Raw genomic sequence first — 15,422 nt, 5'->3', positions numbered from 1 at the left:
GTATTGCTGCATGTTAATCAACCACGTCTTCAGATTCCTTCTTTGCTTCCAAGGTCATATGGTTATGGTAAAATGTTGTGTTTGTGAGCATCAGTAGTATATTGATGAGAGTTCTGACTCAAAGAACATTTTCGAATAGAGATTCCAGATTGTAAACCAGGAATCTAATTTGGCAGTTTTCCCCAAACAAATTCCACATAAATACAACAAAAACAAAATGACCAACAAAGTTGAGTTATTTAAGAACTTAAAAAATTATAGTAAAGAAAATTATAATTTAATTAAAAGAAAACTACATAAAACTCTAAAATTTATTCAAAATCATTAACATGAATTGCATGACCATGACTTGTTTCTTTACCTCGATAAATAAAATGTTTTATCTAATTTACCATCATTTGTAAAGATTTTAGTTTATTGATCTCAAAAAGTAATTTTATATTTATCATCTAAAAGTGATAAAACTTTATCTCCAAATTTAGTAGGCAAACATTTCAGCTTTTAAAACAACATAAGATTTGAGATTTTTAAGTTCTGATAATTTAATGAATAGTTCTGAACAACCATTACTATAATTGTCAAGTTCAGTTAAAAACTGTCAGTGCTAACATTTGTGTCCATTTTCATATGCATGGAAAACAGTTTAAAGAATCAAAGTGTTTGGAAAACGTTTGGAGAACATTTCAGTTTTTGGAAAACTAAAGTTTTCATTTTTTATCTTCTCTAGTTTTCTGGAAGTATTCAAAAGGAAATGAAAACATGAAGTTAAAGGTTCTTTAATTTTTTCTAGTTTTTCATTCATTTATATAATTAGAAGTTTTCATTTAGCAATCTATGTTATGAATCATAAGTTAATTTCCTTTTTACCATACATAATAACATTTGCAATTGTATCAATTGAAGATATTTTTATTAAAGAATGCACATAATTTAATTGTTGTTTTTGAGTAGTTAGAAGATTCATTCTTCAAGACATATTAATTACATAAATTGGATAATTTTGAATAAAACTGAATGGACTTACATTTACATCGTTATTTGATTGAGTTATTCTTTTAAAATCTCTAGAGAAGCATAAGTTTTAAGAAGTTATTTGGTGGTTTAAGATTCTATATTTTTTTTGTGGAAAAACATCATTTCTTCCAGTTTTAAAATAGATACTAAAAATTTAACGTGATCAAACAAAGAAGAATCAAGTAATTGTTTTGAAAACAGTGACAATAAAGCAAGGCATATCAAATTCGGCAGAATTATAATAATTAGTAATATTTAGAAATAATTCAAAAGGGATGATCGCTGAAATACTGTGTACTGGATAACCAGTTCCAACAAATTAAAGGTTCCATCCTTGGATCTGTGAAGATATAACATAACAAGTTTGAGGGAGGGCTTACATGAGTTACACTATATACATTACCATTAGTTCAGTACCATATACCTGAATGTAGATTAACATTTATAAACCATTTGGATGTAACGATACATGAGGCAGACCAGCTGATATAAACTCATTGTCACAAAAAATAAAAAACAACTGCTCTCATGGTCATTCTTTTCTATAAGATATGTAAAACCAAAGTCACAAAATAAAACTATTTGGTGCATGACCGCTGCAAAACTAACAACGGTCGGCATCACACTGCTATATTCTGCGCAGTTTTACCTACTGTGATTCTAGTGGTTTGCAACTGGCCGCTAGATAGCACTGTCCAAACAGTGCGCAAACAGTCCCACAGTATAACCACTCATTACTACTACAATTCAACTTTACTATTACTGCTAATCAAATACCCATGCAAAGAACATTTCTGCATACACTTTCTGTACATACTATACATGCTATGCATACTATACATACTGTACATACTATACTTACTATAAAGTACATCACTCACAGAGTAAAAACATCTGAAGCACAGGCATTATCCATATTAGCGCCATACATAACTATATATTATAATTTACCCTTATTCATCTATGGAAGTCAGCAATATACACATAGTACACTTTTCATAACACGACGTAGATACAATGTGATGAGTGATTAAAACCTGTATGCTGGGCTTTACCTGTCTGGGCATCTACATTCCTCAAACCTGTCATGATATATATTCACAGATCCGATGATGGCACCTTTAGTGTGTTGAAACTGGTTATCCAGTAAACAGTATTTAAGCGATCTTGGCTTTTGAATTATTTCTAAAACAGAGTGATCGCCCCACTACGCATTATGTGTTCCCTGCAAAATTAATAATACGTAGTTCAGAATTTCTTTTTCCTTGTAAACCAGCAAATGCAGTTGTTTGGAATTCGAAGAAAAAAATTGGAATTTTTGGATTTTTTCCCTTCCTCTTCTAATTCAAGTGAATATTCTGCTTCATGTTTAACAACAGGAACACGAATATCCATACTTTTTACAAAAATTTTACCTTCTTTTGGAAGTGTTGCATTTCAGTTTCTGTAGTCTGACAAAGAATTGGATCTTCTTGAACTTTTCCCGAGCTATAGTAAAAATTACAGCTACATCACCTTCAAACATAATATCTTTATAATCTTTAAAAATACTTGTAATGGGTACAGAACTTCAATTTGTTTGGTTTTCACTTTTCCATTGTTAAGAATATGTCCTTCTATATTTAATTCACTCAAAAGCGAAGAAGTTAAATGAATAAGAGCAGAAAAAGTAATAAATAGATTATCTATTCTAGATCAAATATTATTTTCTTTTTATTTATAATAACATCATGCAATTTTCAAACATAATTATCAATTACTTCAATAATTGATTTTCCAACACATCCAAAATAATCAATTCCATCTGTGTGAATAACATTGGAAGTCATATAAAGTAGTGATGAATCCAACATCAGTATATTAATATAAATTTTGGTTCCCTTGTTAGTAAGATTTAAATTATTTTTTGTTTTCTCATTAACAGGAAATGAGTAAAATTGGTAAATTTCGACTTGGTTCATGAACTATTAAGGCAAAAATTTATTATTCATTTTTAAAATTACTGTTACATTAGCACAATTAAAGTAAATTAATTTATCATTTTCATCAGTTATAGTTATTTCTAAATTTTGAATAGCATCAAAAATTGGAATAATTATAGGGTGATTTGGTTCATAATTTATTGGACCACCAAATTCAGAATTAGGTTTAAATACAGGAATTAACAATTGTCTCTCAAAGAAGATATCATTAAGTTTTCACAAACATCTCATCAGCCAAATTAAAATTTATGAGAATTATTTTTTATTTAATAAAATTATAGCCAAATAGCCATATATAGAGTTACATTCCTTAACATATTACATTTTACATTTTTGCATATTCATTCATATATTTCACTTTTTTACTGCACAGTTCTATGTGATATCGTTCACAGACTTCGTTACGCAGTTCGGTCGCACATGTTGTGTTTACGTGATGATAATTTTTGTTTTTGCAAATTATATGATGGAAGAGGAGAATAGACAATCTAGTTATGACATGTTGCAGTTCTCGTTTATCCTTCATGATCTTCAGTTAATTTGTGAAAGCTTTCGTGTGTGGCATCATATATCGAAGTTTGATGTCTCCGGTAATGAATGTCTCTCTCGCTAGCAGGTACACTAGTCTAGATCATGTTGTCTTTGAGAGACCTAGTGCTCTATTTAGATAAGTCGATTTTACCTTTCCTAGTGTTTCTAAATTTTTTCTGTCAGGTGATCCCATGTAACCTCCATCCTGTAGGCCAGGATTGGCAAGATTTCTGCGTTGAATAATTTCACGGCCGTTTCTAGACTCAGTAGTCAGATGTTTTTGATGTCCCATATTACTATTATTGCTTGGGCTGCACGTTCTGTTGTATGTTTTGTAAAGCATTTAGCTGTTGTTTGCTATGTCACCCCTAAGACAAAAAAAAAAGAGACGTACCACCAAGGAATTATCCTAATGGGATGGAATGATGTAAGCGTACAAACAAACAAATGATTACAATTTCAGCAAATTGGATGACTTATTCAAGAGAAATAACATCACAAATTAAGCGCAAGTGTTTCAGAGCACACCGTTCAAAGGCCATTGTTGAACAGGAGATCCACACCACATGTTACTGTGCTATTCAACGACATCATCAGTTATGATTGCAGTAGGCACAGCATCACTGACTTTTCACCGAGTATCAATAGAAGCACGTCGCATGTCGAGTGAATCTGATTTCTTGTTACGCTAGGTCGATGGTTTGGTCCTTACACGTTGTTATCCATCTGAACAGCTGCACAAAACATGCACCGCGCCACATATGCAGTCCAGTGAGGGCAGAATTATGCTGTGGGTGGTAATGGCAGGCATCATGACTGCAGTGAGCTACGTGAACGTTGTTGCGGACCACCTGCATTACTTCATGCTTGAAGTCTCCCCCTACGGCGGTGTCATCTTCCAGCAGGGTAACTGTGCGTGCTGCAAGATCAGAATCGTGCTACCGTCGTTTGAGGAGGATTATAGTGAACTCACATGGATGTCTTTGCCAGCAAACGTGCCTGATCTGTATCCATTGGAACACATATTGGTCGCCAGCTGCATGCTCTTAAACCATTATCCCGTAATTTGCGGGAAATCCCGGGACTTATAAAATCCAATCCAGCAGAATCTATGTTGTACTGTGTTTGAAAAGTGGAACAACATACTATTAAACATGCGGTCATAATATTTTGGCTCATTGGTGTTCATCAGAGGAATAGGGATTGAAGACATGCACATGTGAGCCAAAATATTATGACCATCTGTTGAATAGCATGTTGAAAACCTTTGGAATGCAATACAGCAGCGATTGTACGTTGTGTGGATTCAAAAAGCTCTTGGTAAAGTTGCAGAGGTATGTAGCACTGCACAGGTCCTGCAGTCCCCGTAAATTATGGGCCACGGTTTGTCGATCTGACGCCGGCGCTCGACAGCACCCCAGATGTATTCCACAAGATTCAGATGAGTAAAATTTGGTAGCCAACACATCCGTGAGATTTGCTATCACGCTCCTCATAACATCGTGGCAACATGTTGGCCTTCTGATACGGGTTATTATCATGCTGGAAGATGCCATCGCCATTGGGGAAGACATCAGGTATGAAAGGATGCAGATGATTAGCAATGATACCTAGTCCACAGCTGCCCTATTGCCCTCGATTACTGCCGCAGGTGCCATGGAAACCCAAGTGAACGCCGCATGCATAGTTGTTAAACTACTGTACACTACGGTAGGGTATCGTAAGTGGAGACTACGGTAGTTTCCCTAGTTGCTCTATCAGTTTAGATCGCATCCACTTTACCTGTACATTAGATGTGGTGGATACCTGTCGAGCGCTACCTCTTTTCGATCCCTTTGTTTGTGTATGTGATAGGTGTCTTAATAGATTCCTCTAGAAAACAGATGCAATGAACCGTCTAGAAACTGTGTGAGAATGTATAAAGGACCACGTAACGTATGGAACATTTTTGTTCTACATAGTTATCCTGCTGTCTGTTACTTATAAATAAACAATGTCTACAGCAAAACTGAAATTGTTAATGTTTAAATCAGGTTTAATTGGAAAACTGTTGATTTGTAACGTAAAATAGAGGGACGTTGTAGTAAAAATGGAAAAGAAAACAGTACAGATTTTTCATATAGCGCTAGAAAATGCAGTTTCCTCAACAAAAGGTAAAGATAGTATCAAACATCACTTCAATACTTCTTCAGCAATAATTCTATACCTTTTTGTGTTTGTGCATATAGACTGTAGTTGCATCAAACGTAATTGTTTTGGTGACATAAAAACGCTGGAAGTAACGCGAGCACATAATTTTTATTACTTATAAAATGCAATTTATGCTTCGTAAGGAAACTGAATGATTTGCGGTTCTAATTATGTGCCTGGATTGCAGATGTTTCGAGCAGATGCTGATACGAAAATCGACGTGGAGGAACAAGAAACGTGATTCATTCTACCAGGCAACACTTATCCACTTTGCTACCACTAAAGATGCAAAAATGCTATTGCAACATTTGCTCTACCAACTCAACAGCTCCCCTTAGTAAAAGAACAAAAATACAAAACAAAAAAGATGAAGGAGAAAGCGGAGTCATGGATCAGACAATACATATATATACAGACTGTGATTTCGGCATTTATGTTTCATATTTTCGTGTTTTGTGCGTATACTCGTACATGTATGTGTAAGTACGTGTGTGTGTGTGTGTGTGTGTGTGTGTGTGTGTGTGTGTGTGCCTCTGTCGTTCGTGGCAACCCATTTTGTTCCTCATGAACAGGTAGATTTTCTCAGCTGCAACTGTTAATGTCAGCAACTAGACACCTAAATGATCTAAATTATTAGTTCGCTCGGAAACTGTTTGATACGGACCTGTATTCACTTACATGATCGATTCCTGTTGGATTTGAAACCGATTGCCTTCAACTCGGGTCTAGTTCCTGTCGTTTAGGATCTTTTCTACGAGCAGCACTCTAACACCACGTTGCATGGTTGCGAATGGTATTCCATTCTCTGTATTGGGATAGAAAGTAAACGTCTGCAGAAAATGAAGTGACCTATCTTTCAGCAATGCTTATCGCTGATGTCTAAGCGGTAGTCAAATGAAAACGGAACACCTGCCTCAACGGTTCCATGGAGTGGTTCCATTCAAAAGTAATGAACACACGCATTAAAGTATCCCACCGACAGAACAGACAATCAGTTCCTGTTTCGTAGAAGGCGGTCGACCACTGATGGATTAACAACAGCACACCGTCTTGCATCTACTCGTCCAAGTGAAACCGACGTCCGCGCATGTCTTTCTTCAGGCCACCAACGACGTGAAAATCACATGGTGGAAAATCCGGGTTGTACGGAGGATGTTCTAGTGTTTCGAACCAAATCGCTGAAGTCTAGCTTTCGTCCTACTGGCGGTGCGGGGTCGCGCGTTATGATGCAACAGGAAGATTCCGTCCAACAACATTCCTGGGCGTTTTGACTGTATGGCACGTCGCAGTTTCTGAAAAGTGACTTCATAGGGCTGCGCATTGATTGAGGAACTCCAGTCAAAGGAGGAGGTCATCATGACCTTAGCGGAACGTTTGTGAACAGCTTAGCCATCCGGTGTGGCCGAGCAGCTCTAGGCGCTTCAGTCTGGAACCGCGCGACCGCTACGGTCGGAGGTTCGAATCCTGCCTTGGGCATAGATGTGTGTGATGTCTTTAGGTTAGTTAGGTTTAAGTAGTTCTAAGTTCTAGGGGACTGATGACCTCAGATGTTAAGTCCCATAGTGCTCAGAGCCATTCGAACCATATTGTGAACAGCTTTGGATCTCTTTGGTGGGGAGACATGGGACGATCCCGCTGCTGACTTTGCCATTTGCCCTCGGACTGTCGGAATGCTGTCGGGCGGAATCATTCTATTGCACGATAACACCCGCTCCCACACCGCCAATCTGACGAAGGCAACATTTCAGCGATTTGGTTGGGAAACACTGCAACATCCTCCACACAGCCCAGGTCTGTCACCGTGTGATTTTCACATTTTTGGCGACCCCAAGAAAGACATGTGTGGACGTCGGTTTCAGTCGGTGTGGATCCTTCAGTGGCCGACCGCTTTCTACGAAACAGGAGTTGATAGTCTCCTCTGCCAGTGGGATACATGTTTTAAGACGGGTGGTGACCATTCCATTGTCCCGTAGTGGCTGGTGTTCGGTTTTTATTTCACTGCCTCTCATAAGCTAGCATTTCAGTAGTTATTTCCGGTCAAATTATTTGCCTCAAATCGACTTTCACATAATAATGATCAGAATTGAGCTATTTTTATGTAGCACAATATTTTCTATTTTAAGACCGATCCTGTACGAGATACAGCAAAAATGAACATGTGTAGGGTATGTTATATTAATTATACTGTGTGTCACACAGAAGTAAATGTCAGTTTTCATATTTCATGTTGCAGTTACTGGTGTGAACATGCACATCGTGTCCTCTGTGGTCTGCCTCGTGTGCATCTTCTACACGTGTGTGGTGAGTATCAGATGGTAATAATTATATTTGATGGTATGGAGAAAACCTAGTCCTATGTTGTAGCACCGTGACACACACTGGGTCAGCATAACTGGAACATATTGCCTGCGAACGGCGGGGACCGAGTTATAGTTCCGATCCGTCTCTTAGTGTTAGACACACGAACTCAACGTAGTCCACATTCTGTAAACACTTTCTTACTCCCTTTATTCCGAGAGTAGGGCTAATAATTTGTCTGGTGAGTATATATTGACAGAGGTTCTAATGATAAGCGTACTATTGACGTAGTATGCTACGTAGAGGGTGTAAATAGAAATAGCCAAGAAAATGGAAATTAGAGTTCAGGTCATTCACAAAAAGTTTTTCTAAAGCTACTTTAGAGGTAATAAAGTCAATTTATTGATTTTGGTGAACTGTAAAAACTAAAAATGTCAATTAGTCTTTCAGCAATGTTATTTTGTCATTACATCCAAAACCGTTTTTGCTGGATATCAGGCACTCACGTCTGTGGTAAATGATGCTATCAGTACTTTAGTGATGCAAATAAATAAAAAATATAAATTCTGGGTCGGCCGGACTGGCCAAGCGATTCAAGGCGCTACAGTCTGGAACCGCGTGACCGCTACGGTCGCAGTTTCGAATCCTGCCTCGGGCATGGATGTGTGTGATGTCCTTAGGTTAGTTAGGTTTAAGTAGTTCTAAGTTCTAGGGGACTGATGACCTCAGAAGTAAAGTCCCATAGTGCTTAGAGCCATTTGAACCATAAATTCTGGGAACATTAGAAGTAAAGATCTTGAGGATTGGGAAAATCAGAGTATACCACAAGCAGAGATAAAGAAACTAAATATCGGACCCAGGAGGAAAGATCTCTGAATATATGTATGTTAAATCTGGACAGCGTAGTAGATAATAATTACTAAAATGAGGGTCGTTCATTTCAGCTGTTTCTGGAAGTTGCAACTAAGTTTTATAGAAACCTGTTGATCTAGAATAACAAATATATTTGGTACAGCTCCAGTCTAAGAAACCAAAACATGTAAATAAAGTAAAAATTAAGCATTGTTTTAAAAACTAATATTTCATTTCCTATAACGTACATCTTAACAAAATAGACTAGTAAAAGTAATTAAATTGGCTGTCCACTGTCTAGAGCATCTACCTTTAACAGTTTCTGAAATAACTGATCACGAATTTTAGCTTTGCAAACTGCCTACATAGGCCATAGCGGAGACCTGGATTTAAGGTGGTTAGTGCATATCAGATTCACTCAGGAATATTGTTCAGACTTACCATCGTTTAATCACCGCATAAATTCTCATGTGGATGGCATAGGAATAAGCATTCTTGAAATTAAAAAATAACTGAACCAAACGAGAACAATAAATGCTCTAAGTCCTGATGGGATTCCAGGCCGGTTTCACTAAAATAGTACTCTGCGGCATTTTCCCCTTTCTTAGCTCAGATTTGCGGTGAAACTCTTACAATCAGACCATGTTACAAGCAACTGGAAAATGGAAATGAGCGTTTGGCGTCATTGGCCGGGAGGCCCCTCACGCTACTGGTCCGGCCGCAGGTCTTATTACATTCGAAGCCACATGTGGCGGTCGCCGCGCGGAAAGAGGGTGAAATGATGATGAAGACAACACCCAGTCCCTGAGCGGAGAAAATCCCCGACCCAGCCGGTCATCGAACCCGGGACCCTTAGGACGGAAGTCCGTCACGTGACCATACAGCTATCGGGGCGGACCAAACAAGTGGAAAAAATAATGGAATGCTTCTGCGTATAAGAAGCAAGTAGGAAAGCATTACTTGTGCGAAACACATAGTCCCGTTTCCGCACACGATGTTCTGAGAACCATGAGCACAGGACCAACAGGTACATTCCATATTTCTGGAGTCCCAGAACGCTTTAAACTCATTACGACTCTGTACTGTGTTATGAATAGTCCTTACATACGGAACAGGTTCTCATAAGGAATCCTTCGAGTGAAAGGTCGTAAAAGGCCAGTGGTGTTTACGACATTCCACGCCCCACGTATTGTCTACCATGCAGCCACAATACTGGCTACGAATCACAACAGGAGAGGGAAGTGGGGGTATCCAATGGCGAGCAAAACATGAGACTACGGAGCATAGTTGAACTGCATAGCCGGCCGATGTGGCCGAGCGGTTCTAGGCGCTTCAGTCTGGAACCGCGCGAACGCATGGATTGTGTGATGTCCTTAGGTTAGTTAGGTTTAAGTAGTTCTAGGGGACTGATGACCTCAGATGTTAAGTCTCATAGTGCTCAGAGCCATTTGAACCATTTGAACTGCATAGTCGATGAGTACCTCACAGAAACGCTTCAGAGCTAGTGGTGTTGATACAAAGCTGATCAATCGCAACTGTGAACAAAGTAAACATTGCATTGCATCTACAATAACATGCCGGAGTTGAGGTTTCGTCAGGAAGGAACCCAAGGAATTTCACGCAAAGAGTAAGAAGTGGCAGTTGAAATACTAGCTATTCTGCAAGATGAGACAATCGAATGTGTGGCGACGTGTGCAGACAACGTATATTAGTACAATGATGACGATACGTGCTTAACAAGTGAAAGTGATACTGAAGCAGGTATCTAGCCATGTAGCTCACCGTCCTTGTCGGACTGGGAGCCTCAAATCCCGTCTCCAGTTAAACATACTAGAGGACAATCGTCGTCCAAGGTGCAGGTACTAAACATAGTCGCATACACGGAAGATCGTCCGCAGGGTAGTGAAATAATACTTAGGAACAGATTTCGAATAAGTCTGCAGTAATATGACCATGCAGCGCACAAGTAAAACAACGGATATACAAGGGAGGACAAGGAGCACTTGTTACAAAAACTGGTGTCAGCATTTTTCAAGGATGCTCCATACAATTTAGAGCATGTGCGTTATGCGCATCAAATTGAGTGCGACATAGATTACAGTGATTTGAAGGGAAGCAGTGGAAGGTTGCATAACTTCAAACAGTGCTACACAATTGGAAGACGCAAGACAACGAAACTTCAAATAAAGCATTAACTTGACGATGCACAGCAAAGTGTGGAATCGGTCCGAAAATTTGTAGATGAGATAAACAAACCTGTCCCATCGTTTAGTAAGGAATTTGTGTTTAACTCCGACAAATAGGGATATGAAGAGCGGATGCACATGAAAGGAATCCTAGAAACTAAAGATACCAAGAGAGTTGTATCAACACAGACCAACATCAATGCCTTAAAGCATTCGTATACAATTATGCCGACTGTTAATTTGGACGGGAAATTGGCCGGAAAGTTATTTCCTGTGCTGCGAGAAGTTGGAGGTGCTCTTCCCACTACGATTTTTTTCGTGTGCATGATCTCGCAAGTGCAGGAAGGAATAGTTACGTCACAGTAAGCAAGAGTGGGGAAACGGGTGTAAGAGAACTACAACTCTGGCGTGAGCACTGTTCTTGGTCAATAGCATGTCAAAATAACTTGCTTTTGCTTGATTACTGGCTTGCGTATCAAAATGATACTTGTTTATAGCAAACTGTCCCTCTTGAAAAGTGTGTGACATTGCAGTTCATATCAACTGAAACCAATGGACAAATTCAGTCTCTTGATGTTCGTTTCTCTTGTCGCACGTTTTATCGCACTATCTGCAGCTACACCTTGAGGGATAGCCAGTTTCACGATAATCTCTGCGACAGACTGTTTCTTATTCAGTTGCGTGCCATCACATTCCGTCAGTTCTTATCCTCCCGTTTTCAAATATGATTCTATAGGTATTCCTTAAGAACGGATACCTAGCTGAACGTCCTGCACGGTTTTAAGCTCACAAGGAATTCGCTTTCAATCTTGATGGTGCGAACCTTTGTCATCACTGTTTCGTTCCATTTTTCATTCGGCGTTAATGATCTATTTTGAACATTTCTTAAATGTCGGCGATGTCTATATTATGAAGTGTAATACATAATCACATCGCTTAGAAGGCTGCTCTCTGCACCTCCGCACTCTCATTTTCTGTCACCCTCCTGATGCACATGGTGTGTCATTAGCAACTAATATCCTTCCTCTCATACACAACTGGCCATTAAAATTACTACACCACGAAGATGACGTGCTACAGACGCAAAATTTAACCGACAGGAAAGAGAAGCTGTGATATGCATATGATTAGTTTTTCAGAGCATTCACACAACGTTGGCACCGGTGGCGACACCTACAACGTGCTGACGTGAGGAAAGTTTCCAACCGATTTCTCATATACAAACAGCAGTTGACCGGCGTTGCCTGGTGAAACGCTGTTGTGATGCCTCGTGTAAGGAGGAGAAATGCGTACCATCACGTTTCCGACTTTGATAAAGGTCGGATTGTAGCCTATCGCGATTGCGGTTTACCGTATCGTGACATTGCTGCTCGCGTTGGTCGAGACCCAATGACTGTTAGTAGAATATGGAATCGGTAGGTTCAGGAGGGTAATACGGAACGCCGTGCTGGATCCCAACGGCCTCGTATCACTAGCAGTCGAGATGACAGGCATCTTATCTGCATGGCTGGAACGGATCGTGCAGCCACGTCTCGATCCCTGAGTCAACAGACAGGGACGTTTGCAAGACGAAAACCATCTGCACGAACAGTTCGACGACGTTTGCAGCAGCATGGACTATCAGCTCGGAGACCATGGCTGCGGTTACCCTTGACGCTCCATCACAGACAGGACCGCCTGCGATGGTGTACTCAACGACGAACCTGGGTGCACGAATGGCAAAACGTCATTTTTTCAGATGAATCCGGGTTCTGTTTACAGCATCATGATGGTCGCATCCGTGTTTGGCGACATCGCGGTGAACGCACATTGGAAGCGTGTATTCGTCATCGCCATACTGGTGTATCACCCGGCGTGATGGTATGAGTTGCCATTGGTTACACGTCTCGGTCACCTCTTGTTCGCACTGACGGCATCTTGCACAGTGGACGTTAGATTTCAGATGTGTTACGACCCGTGGCTCTTCCCCTCATTCGATTCATGCGAAACCCTACATTTCAGCAGGATAATGCACGACAGCATGTTGGAGGTCCTGTATGGGCCTTTCTGGATACAGAAAATGTTCAACTGCTGCCCTGGCCAGCACATTCTCCAGATCTCTCACCAACTGAAAACGTCTGGTCAATGGTGGCCGAGCAACTGGCTCGTCACAATACGCCAGTCACTACTCTTGATGAACTGTGGTGTCGTGTTGAAGCTGCAGGGGCAGCTGTACCTGTACACGCCATCCAAGCTCTGTTTCACTCAATGCCCAGGCGTTTCAAGGCCGTTATTACGACCAGAGGTGGTTGTTCAGGATACTGATTTCTCAGGATCTATGCACCCAAATCACGTGAAAATATAATCACATTCATTTCTAGTATAATATATTTGTCCAACGAATACCCGTTCATCATATGCATTTCTTCTTAGTGTAGCAATTTTAATGGCCAGTAGTGTAATTGTTGACATTACACTTCAATATGAGCCTTACTAAAGATTGATGTCAACGGCCTTGCCGCAGTGGTAACACCGATTCCCGTCAGATTACCAGAGTTAAGCGCTGTCGGGCTGTGCTAGCACTGGGATGGGTGACTATCTGGTCGGGCGAGCGCTGTTGGCAATCGGGGTGCACTCAGCCCTTGTGGGGCAAACTGAGGAGCTACTTGACTGTGAAGTAGCGGCTCCGGTCTCAGAAATTCAAATACTGCCGGGAGAGCAGTGTGCTGACCACATGCCCCTCCATATCCGCATCCAGTGACACCTATGTGCTGAGGATGATACGGCGGCTGGTCGGTACCGTTGGGCTTTCATGGCCTATTCGGAACGAATTTATTAGGAAATTTGAGTTGCTCGAAGACTTTTTCAGTAAGAAATCCAGGTATTTTGTCCTAGACGATGAGTTTTCCTCAGAGACGGTGGTATCTGTAGGGTGTCAGGGAAGTGTGATAAGACCGCTCCCGCTGCACCACGTGCATAAGCATTGTGTAGGATAGTGTGGACAGCTATTTGAGGCCATTAATTCATGGTGCTGTTGTGTACTGCAACGTTACATCGTTTAGTGACCGTAGATGATGAGGATAACTTGGTATTCTTATATGGCGTGATGAATGACAACTAACTCTAAATGTAGAAGAGTGTAAGGTCGTGTGGACTGGCAGCAGAAGAATTCCTGTACGTGTTCGATTGCAGTATTAGTTGTATGCTGACGGGCACAGTCACATCGATTAACCATCAAATCGTAACGTCACGAAAGGACATGTAATGGAACGAGCCCTTAAGATTAGTTACAGAGAACGCGAATGGCAGATGCAATTTGTGGGGAAAGATCTGGGAAACTGTAAACAACACACGTCGGAGATCATGCACAGAAAACTCGTGTGAGCCATTCTTGAGTACTGCAGGAGTTTTTGGCATCCCCAGGAGGTCAGAGTTGTTTCTGGTCGGCTCCATCAGGTGGGAAGTGTAAAGTAAATGCTCCATGATGTCGTCTTCAGAAGAAGACGATCGTTCGAAAAATGTTATTGACGAAGATTTTAGAAGCGGCACTCGCCACAGAATACTTAAAGGTTCTGATGCCTCCAAAGTTAATCTGTAAGAACGAAATAAGCGGAATTATGGTTCGTAAATTGGTATTCAAGTAATCATTCCCTCTCACTCCATTTTGGAATCGACCAGGATGGAAAATGACTTGTAGTGGTCTTAAGTGTCCTGTGTTACACACTGTGCATTTGCCTGTGGAATAAGTAGATACACATGTACAGGGGTTGCAAAAAAAGAAATATGAAAACACCGCAAGAAATGCGTGATTTAAGGTAAATGCAGATGATAGCCAAGCCTCCATGTTGCGTTGTTGTATTTTACAACGAACAGCACCTGTGCAACACCCTCAGCACGACATAGGTGTGAAACGTGGTCAGAACAACGTTCTGTGTAGGTGCGAGTGCTTTTATTCGCAACTAAGTGAACTTAAACGTGAGTGCATCGTTGGTTCTCGTGTGGTAGGTGCTTCTATAACAAAGGGAGCCGAGCTGTTTGGTGTTCCAAGCAGTACCCTCTCGAATATTTAACCACATACAGGGAAAGAAGAAAAACATCATCCGCTAAGTCTCAACGCGGACAGAAATGTGTGATGAATGACCGTGACTGACGGTGATTGAAGAGGATTGCGAGGAAAAATATGATACAGAGAACTGAAAAAGTCAGTGCACAAGTGAAAGTAGCACTCGCGACCTTGCCAGCACCAAAACAACATAAAGGGAACCCTGTAAGCACGGAACTGCAGCCCGAGATGGAATTCCAAAACCACTCATCAGTTGGCTCAAATGGCTCTGAGCGCTATGGGACTTAACATCTATGGTCATCAGTCCCCTAGAACGTAGAACTATTT

At 40.5% G+C, this 15,422-nt stretch overlaps 1 protein-coding gene across 3 annotated transcripts in view; it reads left to right on the top strand.

Moving 5' to 3' along the window:
- The window catches only part of LOC126416410 (sodium-coupled monocarboxylate transporter 1-like), a 253,907-nt gene that overhangs the window by 107,032 nt on the left and 131,453 nt on the right, over nt 1-15,422 (top strand). For all 3 annotated transcript variants that reach the window (XM_050084124.1, XM_050084122.1, XM_050084123.1), the window contains exon 6: nt 7,951-8,018. In XM_050084124.1, coding sequence (XP_049940081.1) covers nt 7,951-8,018 — 68 coding nt within the window. The remainder of the gene's footprint in view (nt 1-7,950; nt 8,019-15,422) is intronic.

The sequence above is a fragment of the Schistocerca serialis genome, chromosome 8, assembly GCF_023864345.2.
Source record: "Schistocerca serialis cubense isolate TAMUIC-IGC-003099 chromosome 8, iqSchSeri2.2, whole genome shotgun sequence".
NCBI lineage: Eukaryota > Metazoa > Arthropoda > Insecta > Orthoptera > Acrididae > Schistocerca > Schistocerca serialis.
This window is presented reverse-complemented; position numbering and strand designations above follow the sequence as displayed.